This window comes from Cannabis sativa, chromosome 4 (assembly GCF_029168945.1).
Source record: "Cannabis sativa cultivar Pink pepper isolate KNU-18-1 chromosome 4, ASM2916894v1, whole genome shotgun sequence".
Taxonomy (NCBI): Eukaryota; Viridiplantae; Streptophyta; class Magnoliopsida; order Rosales; family Cannabaceae; genus Cannabis; species Cannabis sativa.
Genome location: NC_083604.1, coordinates 9767963 through 9784398, shown reverse-complemented (window position 1 = coordinate 9784398; position 16436 = coordinate 9767963). Strand labels below are relative to the sequence as shown.

General features: G+C 34.1%; 1 protein-coding gene across 2 annotated transcripts; it reads left to right on the top strand.

Moving 5' to 3' along the window:
• The first annotated feature begins 69 nt into the window (after positions 1–69).
• On the top strand, positions 70–1130 carry LOC115712521 (uncharacterized). Of its 2 annotated transcripts, none has more exons than XM_030640808.2 (4): positions 70–218; positions 378–550; positions 654–699; positions 782–1130. In XM_030640808.2, the coding sequence occupies exons 2-4, from the start codon at positions 419–421 to the stop codon at positions 835–837; spliced, it is 234 nt and encodes a 77-aa protein (XP_030496668.1). In that variant the 5' UTR covers positions 70–218; positions 378–418; the 3' UTR covers positions 838–1130. The 2 variants fall into 2 exon arrangements, with proteins under 2 accessions (XP_030496668.1, XP_030496670.1); XM_030640810.2 differs by having other exon boundaries at positions 81–218; positions 370–550.
• The last annotated feature ends 15306 nt before the right edge of the window (positions 1131–16436 follow it).

Genomic DNA, 16436 nt, shown 5'->3' with positions numbered 1-16436 from the left:
TTGGGACTAGCAAAAACTGATTGGACAAACTTACCCTTCTATTACAGTGCCGTACATACTTTTCAAGCGAGGTCATAATAGTCTTTTCGTAAAGCTGATGGATTCATAAAGGGGCTCTATTGCCAGACCTTTCCTCTTCACTTCAATCGATCTCTCCTTCGATTTTCCGGCGCCTACCGTCAATCGCCGCCGTGTTAATCGCTCCGCCGCTTTCACTTGTAAGTGTACTTGTTTTCGAATCGACAAATGGTTTAGTGTTTTGCAATTTGTTTAACAGTAGTTCTGACCGTATATTCTCCTCCTTTGAAGTTTAAACTATATACTGTTTTTCTTTCTATTGTTAATTTATTCAAATATTCGTTATTCGAGGTATCCAGTGTGGCTGAAATTCCGTGAAGGCAGTAGACGACGCCCAAAAATGGTACTTGATAAACCCCAATTCGATCCAAAGGGACTTCCTTCTCCTCCTCTTCACCAGAGTGATGCAGACGAAGACGACGACAATGTGAAACAACTCAAAGACTGTTCTTCTCTCTACTTGGCATTACAGGTAATTTAAATCTATCCCCCAAACCCTAAATTGTGTATTTGTATTTAAATTGTAGAACCCTAAACCTAGAGTTTTTTCTTTTTCCTTCCCCATTGCTTTACAGGATTGTCTTGTAAACACAAATAGGAATTGGAAATCTTGCCAACCAGGTATAATTATGTGTAATGTATTACATTTTCTTTCCTTTGTTTAAATCTTTGATATATACGTATATGTATAATCGCTTAACAGAAGTTCAAGCGTTGAAATCATGTAATGAGAAGAAGAAGAAAGACAGAGGCAAGTGAAGGCAGAGAGTTGAGAATAAATTTAGCTGGAAGATATACGTTAGGAATATACATATGATTGACTCATTTGAGATCATTCTTTTAACATATTATGCTTCAAAGAGTTTATGGTCATTTCCTTAATGAGCAAATGAGCTCTAAAGGAGAAAATAATGGAACATGTCAAATTTGCATTTGATAATGTTTAATGCAACTTAATCAATGTTTTGGGGCGAAAAACTATAGAAGGAAGTGTTTATTCTGTATTCTAAGCTTTTAATGGCTGAAATGGGTATGTGTTCTTTGAGTTTTAAGAGATTTTTAGCTCTAATAGATCAATATATCTTGAAAAATTGAACAAAATCCCTCGACTTACTTAGAGCTGCAAATCGAGGTAGGGTTGCAATCGGGCAGGCTTGATCGGGGTTTCGAGACTTGGGTTTTACAAACTATTACACTAAAGCCACCCATTTTAGGACTAGGTTTTTGGTTTGGGCATGGGTGTGGTTAAGTGTGGGTATGGGTCTAGGTGTGAGTCGGGTTGCACTGATTGAGTTTGACTAAGGTTGGGTTCGAGTTTTGAGTTGAGGAAAACACTTACCAAACATGCCTGTTACAGTGAATGGTGAGAGGGGGCTTTGCTTGTGATGACAGTGAGTTGAGGAGACTGCGTGAGATAGTGAATGGGTGAAATCTAAGGAGAGATTGAGACATTGAGAGTGAGAGGGTGAGATCGAGAGGCCTAGAGTGAGTAGATAGGTGTTGTACTCATATTTCGAGCAGTAAATATGGTTGCGACACGTGTATAAGAACCCGAAAATAAGTAGGCTCGCATGTTAAGAGAATTAATGTGTTATTTTAATGCATTTCGGATAATACCCACATGACTTAGAATTTAAGTCTTTCTTTAGTCCAAAGGAGTAAGTCAAATTTACTGATCATAAAGTAATAGGCAAGCAAGACGAAAGACCTATACTATAGCCTCCTCGGGATACACTGTACGTACAAAAAATGGCCTCTAGAGATTCGTATTAATAAAGATGAGTTCAGCGAGTAGAGAAAAGCTAAGTTGGTTGTAAGATTGAATGTTTTCAACACGAGAAGCACAAGTGACACAATTTGAAAGAGTTTGCTTATAAGGATTATACAAAAAGGATCAAAAACCTCATTTAAGATAAATTCCTACGAGAAGAATGTTCAAAGAGCCATTATATTATTTTTTTAGAGACAATTCAATATAATGATTTGATGATTAGTATATATATTATGATGCTAAAACTTTTTATATTGTTAAAACTTTATAGATTGATTTTAAATTTTTATTATAATATTCGATAATGATGATAGTGTAAATCGCTCAAACTGCAATACATTGAATTTTCACGGTGTGAATTTTGCGGCTTTAAGATCTTGCAGTGTAGTTGCGGTTTGAGAAATTAGAAAAACTGTATATGCAATTTGGTTTAAAAAAATAGTTGCAACCCGTACCACCCGCACCGCAAATACCCCTACAATCTACCCACCTTATATGAATCTCGTCCTTGAAATTTACTTACCATAGAATAACTTGGGGTACTATTTCTGCATGCTTGTCTCCAACTCCTATGTCGCTTTTCTATCAAACTATAAACATTGGGCTTAACTTTTTCCTTTCTCCAAAACGCATAATCCCCTTCATTGGTGATACTTTTAAGAACACCAAGTCCCATACAAAAAACTCAACTTCCCGTCTTTTCAGATTTACATAACTTTTCTATCTACTTTGGGCAGTGAGCATCCTTTGTCGTATCTTTTCAATTACCTCTAAAGCTTCTCTTACTGCTTCTGTACCTAAATACTGTCTTTCTTCAATCTCATCCTAGTAAAGCGGTGATTTACATTTTCGTCCATACAACATCTCATATGGCGTCATTCTGATTGTGGCTTGATAGCTATTATTATAAGAAAATTCAATTAGTGGTAAATACTTATTCCACAAGCCAGTGAAGCATCGTGCACATGCTTGAAGCATATCTTCGAGTATTTGGATGGTACATTCAGATTGTCTGTCTGTTTAGGGATCAAATGTCATACTAAGTTTTAATTGCATCCCCATTGCCTTGTGTAGACCCTCCAAAAACTTGGAGGTGAATACTGAACCTCTTTGGAACTCCCTGCAACTTTAATATCTCTTGCATGTACAAGTCAGCATATTGCTCTACATTATAAGTAGACTTTACCAGAACAAAGTGAGCTGACTTTGTGAGTCTATTTATAGTTGCCCAAACCAAGTCATGTGGCTTGGTTGTTCGGGGTAATCCCGTCACAAAGTCCATGTCCATATCTTCTCCTTTCCATTATGGTATTTTTAAGGGTTGCAACATTCTTGTTGGTCTCTGATGTTCAGCCTTAAGTTGTTGGCATGTGAGACATTAGGATACAAATTAGCTACATCATTCTTCATTACTGGCCACCAGTTCATGGTTTTTAAATCGTTCTACATTTTTGGTTGACCCTAAATGCATCGAGTAGGGTGTAGTGTGTGCTTTCATCATGATCTTTCTTTAAACTCTATGTCGTTGGCTATACACACTCTTCACTTATACTTCAACATGTTGTCTGTACCTACAGAGAAATTCTCTACCTCCTTATCTGGCAAGCCTGCTCTTTTTCTTTTGTAAGATTTCATCAACAACTTGTGTATCTTTAAGTTCTTGTAGCAACGTTGAGACAATAGTAAGGTAAGCTAGTCTTTTTGTAATCATCTCTATACCACTTCTTTGGAGTTCCCGTTGTAATGGCTTTTCCATTTATGTCAGTATTTCCAAGTTGCATAATTGCATCTGCTTAGCGCGTCTGGCACTACATTGGCCTTCTTTGGGTGGTAATAGATTTTGCAATCAAAGTCTTTAACAAGCTCTGGCCATCGTTTGTGCCTTGTGTTGAGTTCCTTCTACGTAAAGAAGTACATTAGACTCGTGTGGTCAGTATAGATTTCACATTTCTTCTCGTAGAGATAGTGCCTCCATATCTTTCATGCAAAAATTACTGCTGCCAACTCGAGATCGTGTATTTCATACCTTTGCTCATACTCCTTAAGTTATCTTGAGGCGTACGCTACTACTTTCTCATTCTGCAATGGCACTATAACGCCTTTACTTAAAATAAAGTGCAATAAATAAACTGATGTTAAGATACTAATGTTGCCTTTATTTAAAAAAAAAAAACAATTTTCAAAACATGGGTACCCAGTTGAAAACAAAGTATTACTATTTAAATAAATGTAATAGAAAATTAAACGACAACATCCACAATATGTTTTATAAATTTAAAAATGACTTTCAGCGGAAGATGACCAAGACCACACGCAGTTACATGATCTCACGTGATACACCCCATGCTGCCCAAACTCAACTTGTCACCGAAAGCTTACATGCTTACTTATCTGCACATAGGGAGTAAATAAGGGGTGAGCTGCAAAGCCAAGTAAGGAAAAACAAAATATCATGTACCAGCATAGCACAATCACATACATCAACCATACAACAAACTCATCATGTTTTTAAATAGAGGTAGCCACACTAATACAGAAATATCACACTCACACTCCAGCTTCCATACAAATCTGGAGTGTCTTACGTTCGTAACCAGAACGTAGTACCAATGACCAGTGCACCCTTACGTACATTATCTCACTTACTACATCACCATACATGTGTGGTTTTCAAACACTTCCAAGTACCTAGATCATGATTAAACAACCATATACAATCCATCAACAAAACATTATTTCACCGAAACTATCACATTTCACAGTTTCAATACAATTTATTCAACCAGTCTCACTAAGTACTCAAGCCATATAAAAAGCACAAGTATAAAGCATAATTAATTTTCCTTACTTCAACTTTGCTGTAATTAACTCTTACGATACCTTCTAGGCCCTCAAGATTTCGAAAACACGCAACGATGATCAGATAAGAGTGGTTGATCGCTGACTCCGAAGCTCTTAAGGTTAGAACTATTAATTTGGTGAAATAAAGAGGGATGAAAATACGATAAATATATGGTTGCTAGAGTTCTAAAATTATTTATATATAATGAGTATATACGTATATATGAGATATCGTATAGTACGTTTAAATTTTAAAATAAAGATCTAACTAATCAGATAAAAATCATGATAATATAATTTAAATTTTAAATTTTAAAATAAATAATTTGATTCCTCACTACCTATTTTAACCATATATCACTAATTTGGCAATGTAATAGTCATGATATTTTGCCTCCAGTTTATGGTTGAGGAAGGTTCTCACACCTTGCTCATTCATTCGTAAATCCTGGAAAGAGAAAGTGTTGAGCAATCTCTCAATTGACTCTTTATACTTGTTATGTTCTGAAATATAACCGATTCCGTTCACTTGTCTCCATATTCGATCTAGGTGAGCTCTTGCTTCCTCAAACTTTAGTGAGTATGCCATAACTATATATTTCTCGTGTGCCATTAACATCATACGCTCTCTCTTCATAATTATCCCCATGCCTTAATTAATTTTATCCATATCCTCTATTATTTTCCTAAGTTTACTTCTCTCGGTAGATGTAGGCAAGCGTCTCAGGCCTTTAATTGTCTTAACTACGTTTGGATTCATTATTAACTCTACACAACCCAAAATAAATATTAGATTGAATTTGACCAAACTTAACATATAAGACATAACATAAATAATGCATACATACTTGATGACAAGTTGATCCTTTGCAGCGATGGTGTGTATGTCGCGTGAATTCAAGATCAATGTAAATGTGGCTCTGATACCATTTGTTACGCCCTTACTTAATTAAAATAAAGTGACATAAATAAACCAGCGTTAAGATACTAATGTTGCTTTTTTTTTAAAAAAAAAATAACAATTTTCAAAATATGGGTACCCAGTTGAAAATAAAGTAATACTATTTAAGTAAATGTAATAGAAAATTAAATGACAACATCCACAATATGTTTTATAAATTTAAAAGCGACTTTCAACAGAAGATGACCAAGACCACACCCATCTACATGATCTCACGAGATACACCCCATGCTGCCCAGACTCAACTTGTCACCGAAAGCTTACAAGCTTACTTATCTGCACATAGGGAGTAAATAAGGGGTGAGCTGCAAAGCCAAGTAAGAAAAAACAAAATACCATGTACCAGCATAGCACAATCATATACATCAACCATACAACAAACCCATCATGTTTTTCAATAGAGGCAGCCACACTAATAGAGAAATATCACACACTCACACTCCATCTTCCATACAAATCTGGAGTGTCTTACATTCTTAACTAGAATGCAGTACTAATGACTAGTGCACCCTTACGTACTCTGTCTCACTTACCACATCACTATACATGTGTGGTTTCCAACCACTTTTAAGTACCTGGAACATGATTAAACAGCCATATACAATCCATCGACAAAACACTATTTCACTGAAACTATCACATTTCACAGTTTCAATACAATGTATTCAACCAGTCTCATTAGGTACTCAAACCATATAAAAAGCACAAGTATAAAGTATAATTATTTTTCCTTACCTCAACTCTACTGTAATTAACTCTTACGATACCTTCTAGGCTCTCAAGATTTCGAAGACACGGAACGATGATCAGATAAGAGTGGTTGATCACTGACTTCGAAGCTCTTAATGTTAAAACTATTGATTTGGTGAAATAAAGAGGGTAATACTTTTGAGAGATGATGAGAATACGATAGATATATGGCTGCTAGGGTTCTTAAATTATCTATATATATATAATGAGTCTATACGTATATATGAGATATCGTATAATAGGTTTAAATTTTAAAATAAAGATTTAACTAATTAGATAAAAATTATGTTAATATAATTTAAATTTTGAATTTTGAAATAACTAATTTGATTCCTCACTATTTATTTTCACCATATATCACTATTTAATATATATATCATATTTCTTAAATGCCATAATGGCTTACACACACGTGCACTAATACCATAATGCATAATATAAATATATATATATATATATCTATAATATAGCCAAATAATAATAATTATTATAATAACAATAAAATTGTATCACACACTTAATATATCAAATATCAATGTATGTGTATAAATTGGATATTACAGGTACACATCCTAGCCCTTATTTCGATGCATTGCAGTACACCATAACTTGTCCTTGTACATAATACAGGAGCTTTTATTAGTTTGTCCTTAAGTGTTTGAGAGTTTTCCTCACACTTATCTAACCACACAAACTTTTGCATCTTCCGAGTTAAGTTGGTTAGATGAGTTGCTATCTTGGAAAATTCTTCAACAAAATGTCTGTAGTAACCAGCTAAGCCAAAGAAGCTTCTTACTTCATTTGCAGTCTTAGGCGCTGGTCAACTTTTCACCGCTTTGATCTTTGAAGGATCCACTTCGAATCCATCTTTGGTAACTATATGGCCTAGGAATGCCACATTCTCTAACCAGAACTCATATTTCTTAAATTCGCTGTGAAGTTGGGTGTCCTTAAGTCGGTTCAGCGTGAACCTTAGGTATCCTTAACATCCTTCCACTAGTTGAGGTACAGAGAACGTCATCAACAAATTTGACAATAAATTTTTCGACTTAATTTTGAACACTCCATCTTTGGGGTGTTTGACTAATTTAAGAAGGTGTCACAAATATTCTTAGTGCCTCGCAGTGTTTTGGGTGCCGCTTTAGAGGCTAAAATCATTTTATACTTCTTCTTCTTGGTGTCTAGGTTTAAAATTTAGTCACGTCATCAGAATCATTGTTGCTTATTCATTTTGAAAGCTTATTCGTAAGTAGAGAAAGAAAATATCTTTCTTATTCATTTTGTTGGGTTCTTAATGCATAAAGAAAGTCAACTTTGGTCATAAGAGACGATGATTAAACAGCCATATACAATCCATCGACAAAATACTATTTCATCGAAACTATCACATTTTAAAGTTTCAATACAATTTATTCAACCAGTCTCACTAAGTACTCAAATCATATAAAAAGCACAAGTATAAAATATAATTATTTTTTCTTAGCTCAACTTCGCTGTAATTTACTCTTACGATACCTTCTAAGCTCTCAAGATTTCGAAGACACGAAACGATGATCAGATAAGAGTGGTTGATCGCTGACTCCGAAGCTTTAAAGGTTAGAACTATTAATTTGGTGAAATAAATAAGGTAATACTTTTGAGAGATGATGAGAATACGATACATATATGGTTGCTAGGGTTCTAAAATTAATTATATATAATGAGTATATACGTATATATGAGATATCGTATAATAGGTTTAAATTTTAAAATAAAGATCCAACTAATCAGATAAAAATCATGCTAATATAATTTAAATTTTGAATTTTAAAATAACTAATTTGATTCCTCACTATTTATTTTCACCATATATCACTAATTTGGCAATGCAGTAGTCATGATATTTTACGCCCAGCTTATGGTTGAGCAAGGTCCTCACACCTTGCTCATTCATTCGCACATCCTGGAAAGAGAAAGTGTTGATGAATCTCTCAATTGACTCTTTATACTTGTTATGTTCTAAAATATAACTGATTCCGTTCACTTGTCTCCATATTTAATTTAGGTGAGCTCTTGCTTCCTCACACCTTAATGAGTATGACATATCTATATATTTCTCGTGTGCCATTAACAACACACGCTCTCTCCTCATAATTATCTCCATGCCTTGATTAATTTTATCCATATCCTCTATTATTTTCTTAAGTTTACTTTTCTCGTTAGATGTCAGCAAGCGTCTTAAGCCTTTAATTGTCTTAACTACGTTTGGATTCATTATTAACTCTACACAACCCAAAATAAATATTAGATTGAATTTGACCAAACTTAACATATAAGACATAACATAAATAATGCATACATACTTGATGATAAGTTGATCCTTTGCAGTGATAGTGTGTATGTCGCGTGAATTCAAGATCAATGTAAATGTGGCTCTGATACCATTTGTTACGTCCTTACTTACTTAAAATAAAGTGACATAAATAAACTGGCGTTAAGATACTAATGTTGCTTTTTTAAAAAAAAATAACAATTTTCAAAATATGGGTACCCAGTTGAAAATAAAGTAATACTATTTAAGTAAATGTAATAGAAAATTAAACGACAACATCCACAATATGTTTTAATAATTTAAAAGTGACTTTCAATAAAAGATGGTCAAGACCACACCCAGTTACATGATCTCAAGAGATACACCCCATGCTGCCCAGACTCAACTTGTCACCCAAAGCTTACAGGCTTATATGCACATAAGGAGTAAATAAGGGGTGAGCTGCAAAGCCAAGTAAGAAAAAACAAAATACCATGTACCAGCATAGCACAATCATACACATCAACCATACAACAAACCCATCATGTTTTTCAGTAGAGGCAGCCACGCTAATACAGAAATATCACACACTCACACTCACACTCCATCTTCCATACAAATCTGGAGTGTTTTACGTTCTTAACTAGAATGCATAACCAATGACTACTGCACCCTTACGTACACTGTCTCACTTACCACATCACCATACATGTGTGGTTTCCAACCACTTTTAAGTACCTGAAACATGATTAAACAACCATATACAATCCATCGACAAAATACTACTTCACTAAAACTATCACATTTCACATTTTCAATATAATTTATTCAACCTATCTCATTAGGTACTCAAACCATATAAAAAGTACAAGTATAAAGTATAATTATTTTTTCTTACCTCAACTCTACTGTAATTAACTCTTACGATACCTTCTAGGCTCTCAAGATTTCGAAGACACAGAATGATGATCAGATAAGAGTGGTTAATCGCTGACTCCGAAACTCTTATGGTTAGAACTATTGATTTGGTGAAATAAAGAGGGTAATACTTTTGAGAGATGATGAGAATACGATAGATTTATGACTTCTAGGGTTCTTAAATTATTTATATATAATGAGTATATACGTATATATGAGATATCGTATAATAAGTTTAAATTTTAAAATAAAAATCTAAATAATCAGATAAAAATCATGTTAATATAATTTAAAATAACTAATTTGATTCCTCACTATCTATTTTCACCATATATCACTATATAATATATATATATATATCATATTTTTTAAATGTCATAATGGCACACACACGTGCACAAATACCATAATGTATAATCTATATATAATATAGTCAAATAATAATAATAATTATAATTACAATATAATTGTATTACACACTTAATATATCAAATACCAATATATGTGTATAAACTGGATATTACAGGTTCGCATCCTAGCCCTTATTTCGATGCATTGCAGGACACCATAAACTTGTACATAATACAAGAGCTTTTATTAGTTTGTCCTTAAGTGTTTGGGAGTTTTCCTCACACTTATCTAACCAGACAAACTTTTGCATCTTCCGAGTTAAGTTGGTTAGATGAGTTGCTATCTTTGAAAATCCTTCAACAAAATATCTGTAGTAACCAGCTAGTCCAAAGAAGCTTCTTACTTCACTTGTAGTCTTAGGCGCTGGCCTGCTTTTGACCACTTCGATCTTTGAAGCATCCACTTCGAATCCATCTTTGAAAACTATATGGCCTAGGAATGTCACCTTCTCTAACCAGAACTCATATTTCTTAAATTTGGGGTAAAGTTGGGTCTTCTTAAGTCGGTTCAGCGTGAACCTTAAGTATCATTAACATCCATCCACTGGTTGAGGTACAGAGAACGTCATCAACAAATTTGACAAAAAATTTGTCCACCTTATTTTGAACACTCACTTCATCTTTGGGTGTTTGACTAATTTAAGAAGGTGTCACAAATATTCTTAGTGCCTCGCGGTGTTTTGGGTGCCGCTTTAGATGCTAAAATCATTTTGTACTTCTTCTTCTTGGTGTCTAGGTTTAAAATTTAGTCCCGTCATCAAAATCAATATTGCTTATTCATTTTAAAAGCGAATTCCTAAGTAGAGAAAGAAAATATCTTCCTTATTCATTTTGTTGGGTTCTTAATGCATAAAGAAAATTAACTTTGGTCATAAGAGAAGTATTCACTTGTAAGAAAAATCTCTATTTATTTAAAAGCATAATAAATCTCTACTTACATAATCACTAGATTATTGGAATATGAACAAAACTCTTGTCCTTGGATAAAATTGGACAAGCTAAACGAAACTACTAATTATCCTCCACGCATGACTCGGCTTCGGATTCTTCAGGGTCTTCTTCTCGGTCCTCTTCCTCAGAATCGATTGTCATTTCTACATTTGCTTGGATTGGTGTTGGTATATTTTCAGATTTTGAGGCTAACTTATTGATTTCTACTTCAGAATGATAGTCTAGTATGTCACCTTTGGTTTATCGATACTTATTGTGCTTTAATCTAAGTCCTCGCTCTTCGACACTATAGGGTAATTTGGTTCGTTGTACCCTTTTGACATTTCCCCATCTTCGGGTTCTTCACTTGAGGGTAATCTAGTTCGTTGTACACTTGAGGGTAATCAAGCTTTTTGTACACTTTAAGCGATAGAATGCTTTTGATTTTCGATTCCTCAAGATCTTAAGTATTATTTCATTTGACACCTTAATTCTAAGAGATATCTCCTATATCTGCAACAATTTATCCTTTAACTATTTAGTAGGAATTAACATAAGATATATTTTTTTTATATATTTACCAGATAGAATAAAATTTCTTTATTTATTTTTGGATTCCAAAAGATAATAAGCTAAAGAAGTTACACTAAAAATTCTAACTAAAGTGGAGCCATACTAAAACCCCTTATTACATAAATAAATAAATACATGAAATAAAATACAGCTTCACTATTTTAATCTTTTATGTTTAACCATTTCTTTAACATATCTTCTATAAAATCTATATAGTCGAGTTCTAAATACACCAGGTTTGACAAGATTGGTAACTTTTGAAGGAATTCAGACTTGACAACATTATTGGATTGATAATATATTTCTTCTTTAGTGCCATTACGATGGTATATCGTGTCAGTAATTTTGTATTGATCCTCTAGGTTAATCATAAGTAGGTTATATCTTTCGGTTTCATCTATCCTGACATGCCCTAGATTTTTCTAGTTCTCTTAGACTACGTTGGACATGTGGCATATTGAGTGCGTGCATCCGGGCTACATACTTCTCATGTGACTTTAATAAACAGTTCTAGTGGTATATTATCTTATCAATCCCTCATGTATTTTTGTTAATTCTATTAAACACTTTGTCTTCTTCATGCATGGGTGGGGTCTTGGGAAGTCTTGTTAAGGCTTTAATGTGCCTAACAATGTGTTCTACTTGCTCTGGTCTCATGATGTCGGAGCTTAGTTGGTTCTAGGGTTCTAAGAATGAACAGAAATTTTGAAATTACTAAAATGCACATAACATATGAATTTGCAAAAATAATACTTACTTGGTAGTGAGCGGAGTCTTTTTAGTTAATATCTGTGACTCGTGATAACGTTCAGGGCCGATATAATCGTGGCTCTGATACCTTTTGTAATGTTCTCATTTCAAGTCTTCATTGGGTCCTTACACTCACAAAATGATGGCTCTTATAGACGCGTACGTCACTCTAACTGCTTGTTGGAATGATGATTGGCCCTACAAACCAACACGATTACTTCCAACGTACTTTGTCCTCACTCACATGCTTCTTAGGAAAACTTCCCACGAGGTCACCCATCTTGAGATTAACCCAGGTCAAGCACACTTAACTGTGGAGTTCTTTCATGACGGGCTACCAAAAGTAAGATGTATCTTGTTGATATAGGTAGTATCAATCATTCTATTTAAGCCCTTTTCAATTGTGTAGTCCCATACCTACACAATCTCAAAATCATCACACTTGACATTTTTCAGGCGATGTAGGATTGTACAGCTTACCCGATATTTTTTTTGTACGAATCACAAGACTAATGACTGCCACAATCACCCCCTTACGAGATCTGACGTCCTCATTGACCACACTTTTGGCTTGGTCAATGCTTTGATATCATCCCATACGTACACAGTCTTAGAATAATCACACTTGACCTTACTCAAGCGATGTGGGATAGTACATCTCCTAGTCTTTCCTTTTGCATATCACAGTCTTTAGTATGGACTCATGTATTAGAGGCACAATTATATTAGTCTCGAACGTTCTTGAGAGTTACACAAATCGGCTAAAAATGTTCTGCTCGCTACCCAGTATTATTGATGCATGTTCGTATGTTATATGTAATATCCATTATGTCGAAAAGGGAAATTTTGTCAATTTATTAGTGAAGATGTTATTTTTGTTACTAAAGAAATTTTTATGGTTGCCATGATATTATTATTTAATTAAATTAATTTTGTGATAAAGACTTCTTATTAGGATGATAATGGTAGTATCAATTTTGATAAAGGTAGCCTTGGAATTTTTTTTTTTTCCATTAAGATATATTTAGAACTTTCCATTAAGAAAATTTCCATTAAGGATGATAATGTGAATACGTGTGCTTATATCATTATAATAATAATAATAATAACATTAATAAGATGAAGAAGTGGTCAATCTCCACGTTTTTTTTTTCTTTTGTGGGCTTTGAGTATATATTTGAAATGGTCAATGGTTATAATTGGAAATGAAGGAAATAAGGGTAATTTAGTAAAAGACAAAAACCCATTACTATTAATCTATTTAAGAGAAAAGTGTTAACATTGGGAACCTTAGTTTTCTTTCTTGGCTGCCGTGCATAAGAAAAGAGAAGAACTAGTGCTCATGGTGTGATTGGTGTGATAGTGATTGACTTTTCTATTAGTAAGAGTTTATTTTATTTTATTAGTACTTTTGTTTGATTCCTAGTTTCTATTTGTGTGTATATATATATATATATATATATGTGTATGAAAGGAAGATGTTATGTTATTTTATTATTATTTTGTTTGATTCCTAGTTTTTATTTGTGTGTATATATATGTATGAAAGGAAGATGTTATGTTATTTTATTATTATTTTGTTTGATTCTAAGATGGTACTCACGTTTTTTATTTGTGTGTGTATGTATATATATATGTATAAATGGATATTTGTGTTTTGGGTTATATATACATTTACATGCATTTTTTTTTTTTGGCTTCTCACAGTTACGTTTTTTAATAAATACTTGGTTTTATTTTTGGGTTTTGACTGTTACTGTGTATTTATATAATGGCTCATGTCACTTTTGAGTTGTAGGGATATATATATACTGGGTTGTAATAAAAATAATACTATTTATTAGTATATAGCTTAAGTTATATGGGTCATATATATGCTAATTGTAGTAGGACGATCATGTTTATAGATATACTACTTACTGTTATGAATAGTTTAATGTGGTTAGATTAAAGGATGATTTTTGTTAGGTGTAGGGAATTTAAGGAGGATCAGCTAGGTGTACTTTGTGCATATTTGTGGTGTTTGATGGTTGAGTTAAAGAAAATCAATAGCATTTAATGAATAAAGTAAAATTCTAACATCTGTATATGTACCTTATTAGTATATATATATATCAGTTTAGATGAGTTAAGTTATCTATTATATATCATGTATTTATATAATATGAATAAAGATATATTTAATTTAAAACTGTATGTAATTATTTAAGATGATATTTAATGGTTTTAGACAATATAATAAATGAGTATGACACAAGGATATCTTTAGGGTGCATGTGGTAGTAGGATCATTTTTTTGGTGCCTTAATTATGTGCCTTTATAATTTTGTCATGGGAATACGGCTTTACTCCAAAGGTGGTGATTCATTGGCAGGGAGAGTCTAAGGTAAGAAGAGTAGACATCTGTGCACAGGGTATAGATTATGCTTGTTTTCTTGTGTTTAATCATGTATTTATTTTTATGTTGCGACATGATTTGTTACGCTAGATTGATTAGTGTGAAGACAATGCTACCGATTTAAGTAGTAGACATGCTTAGACAATAGAGTAGGCGTGCTACTAGATTATAGTTGCAGGAATTATCTTGGGTGTGCATAACTCATGGTAATAGGATGCCACCACGGAACTGCTGAGTGTGAGTACAACGCAGGCAGGGCAACGATGTCTCGTGGGAACGACCGAGTGTGGGTACAGCGCAGGCTAGACTAGATGCCACCGTGGGAATGCCGAGTGTGAGTACAGCACAGGCAGGGCAATTTACATTTCATGTCCGATCAACATGACTTGTTAGTAGTAGTGTGTATGTGTATGACACGTATCATGTTGGTGTGATACATATTTCACAATGATATAGTTATGTTTATATATTTATTTATGTTTAGTTGGAATTTTATGTTTTCGGGTATGGGGGGTTATGTCCTATATAGCTCTTCTTACTGGGCGTTAGCTCATGGGTACTCTGTGTGCAGGAAAAGGCAAAGCAAAACAGTGAGCGGTGCGGGCTCGAGGCGTGGACAAAGCATGTTAGAGGCTGGGCACAATTATTTATGTTTTAGAATTAAATAACATTTTTTTTTTACTTTTAGATTTTAAACTATTATTTTCTTATGTTGTTATTGAACTTAGAGTCCAACATTTTTTTTTATTTATTTTTTTAAAAATATGAGATCTCATTGTGCGTCTTTTAAATTTTTAAATAATATTTTATTTGGTATATTAAAGAATTTCTTTTATAAGATTTAAATGGACTCTAGAAGTAACGTCTCGAGAAATCGGGGCGTTATAATATGGTATCAGAGCAAAACGGTCCTAAAGAATCTGTGGTAAGCCCTAACATGTGAAGTTCATCGCCATGGACGAGCTCGACCAACCGTATTGTAAGCAGATAAAGTTTACTTATAATTTTGCTTGTTGCTAATGCACATTTACGTATTTAGAGTTCTCTTTTATTGATCTCTTACTGCAATAACTCCTTTTCATTATAAGTTATTTATGTGTATGGTTCAGGAAGTTCAGAATGCCTCCTCGAAGATCAATCAGAGTAGGTCATGGTCGAGGTAGGGGAAGAGCTGCAGTAAATGCAGCATAGCCTTAACCACCGCAAGGATGGGAGGAAAGTTTTGCGAGAATGGAAGAGATCATTCAAAGGCAAAATGCAGAGATCAATCAATTTAGGCAGCATGCTGGGCCACCTGCAAGGCGAGAAGCACCTGTTGATAGGTAGCCACCTGCCATTGTAAGGCTACCAGTTGCGGAGAATCATATGGAGCCCTTGTTTGAAAGGTTCCGGAAGCAACATCCACCAGTTTTCGAAGGCAACACCGATCCGGTTGAGGCAGAGGAGTGGATTAGCGGGATGGAGAGGATCTTGAACATGATGGGGGTTCAAGGCAATGAACGAGTGGTGTGTGCATCTTTTATGCTTAGAAAAGATGCTCGAATTTCGTGGGAGGTGGTGGAACAATCACGGGACGTCAACACTATGCAGTGGGATGGATTCAAACAAATGTTTAATGATAAATACTATAACTTGGCAGTGCTAGCAGCAAAAATAGATGAATTTACCAAGTTGACTCAAGGTAATCTCTCGGTGACAGATTACGCACAGAAGTTTGATCGATTGGCGAAGTTTGCCAAGGATCTCGTACCTACTGATAAGATACG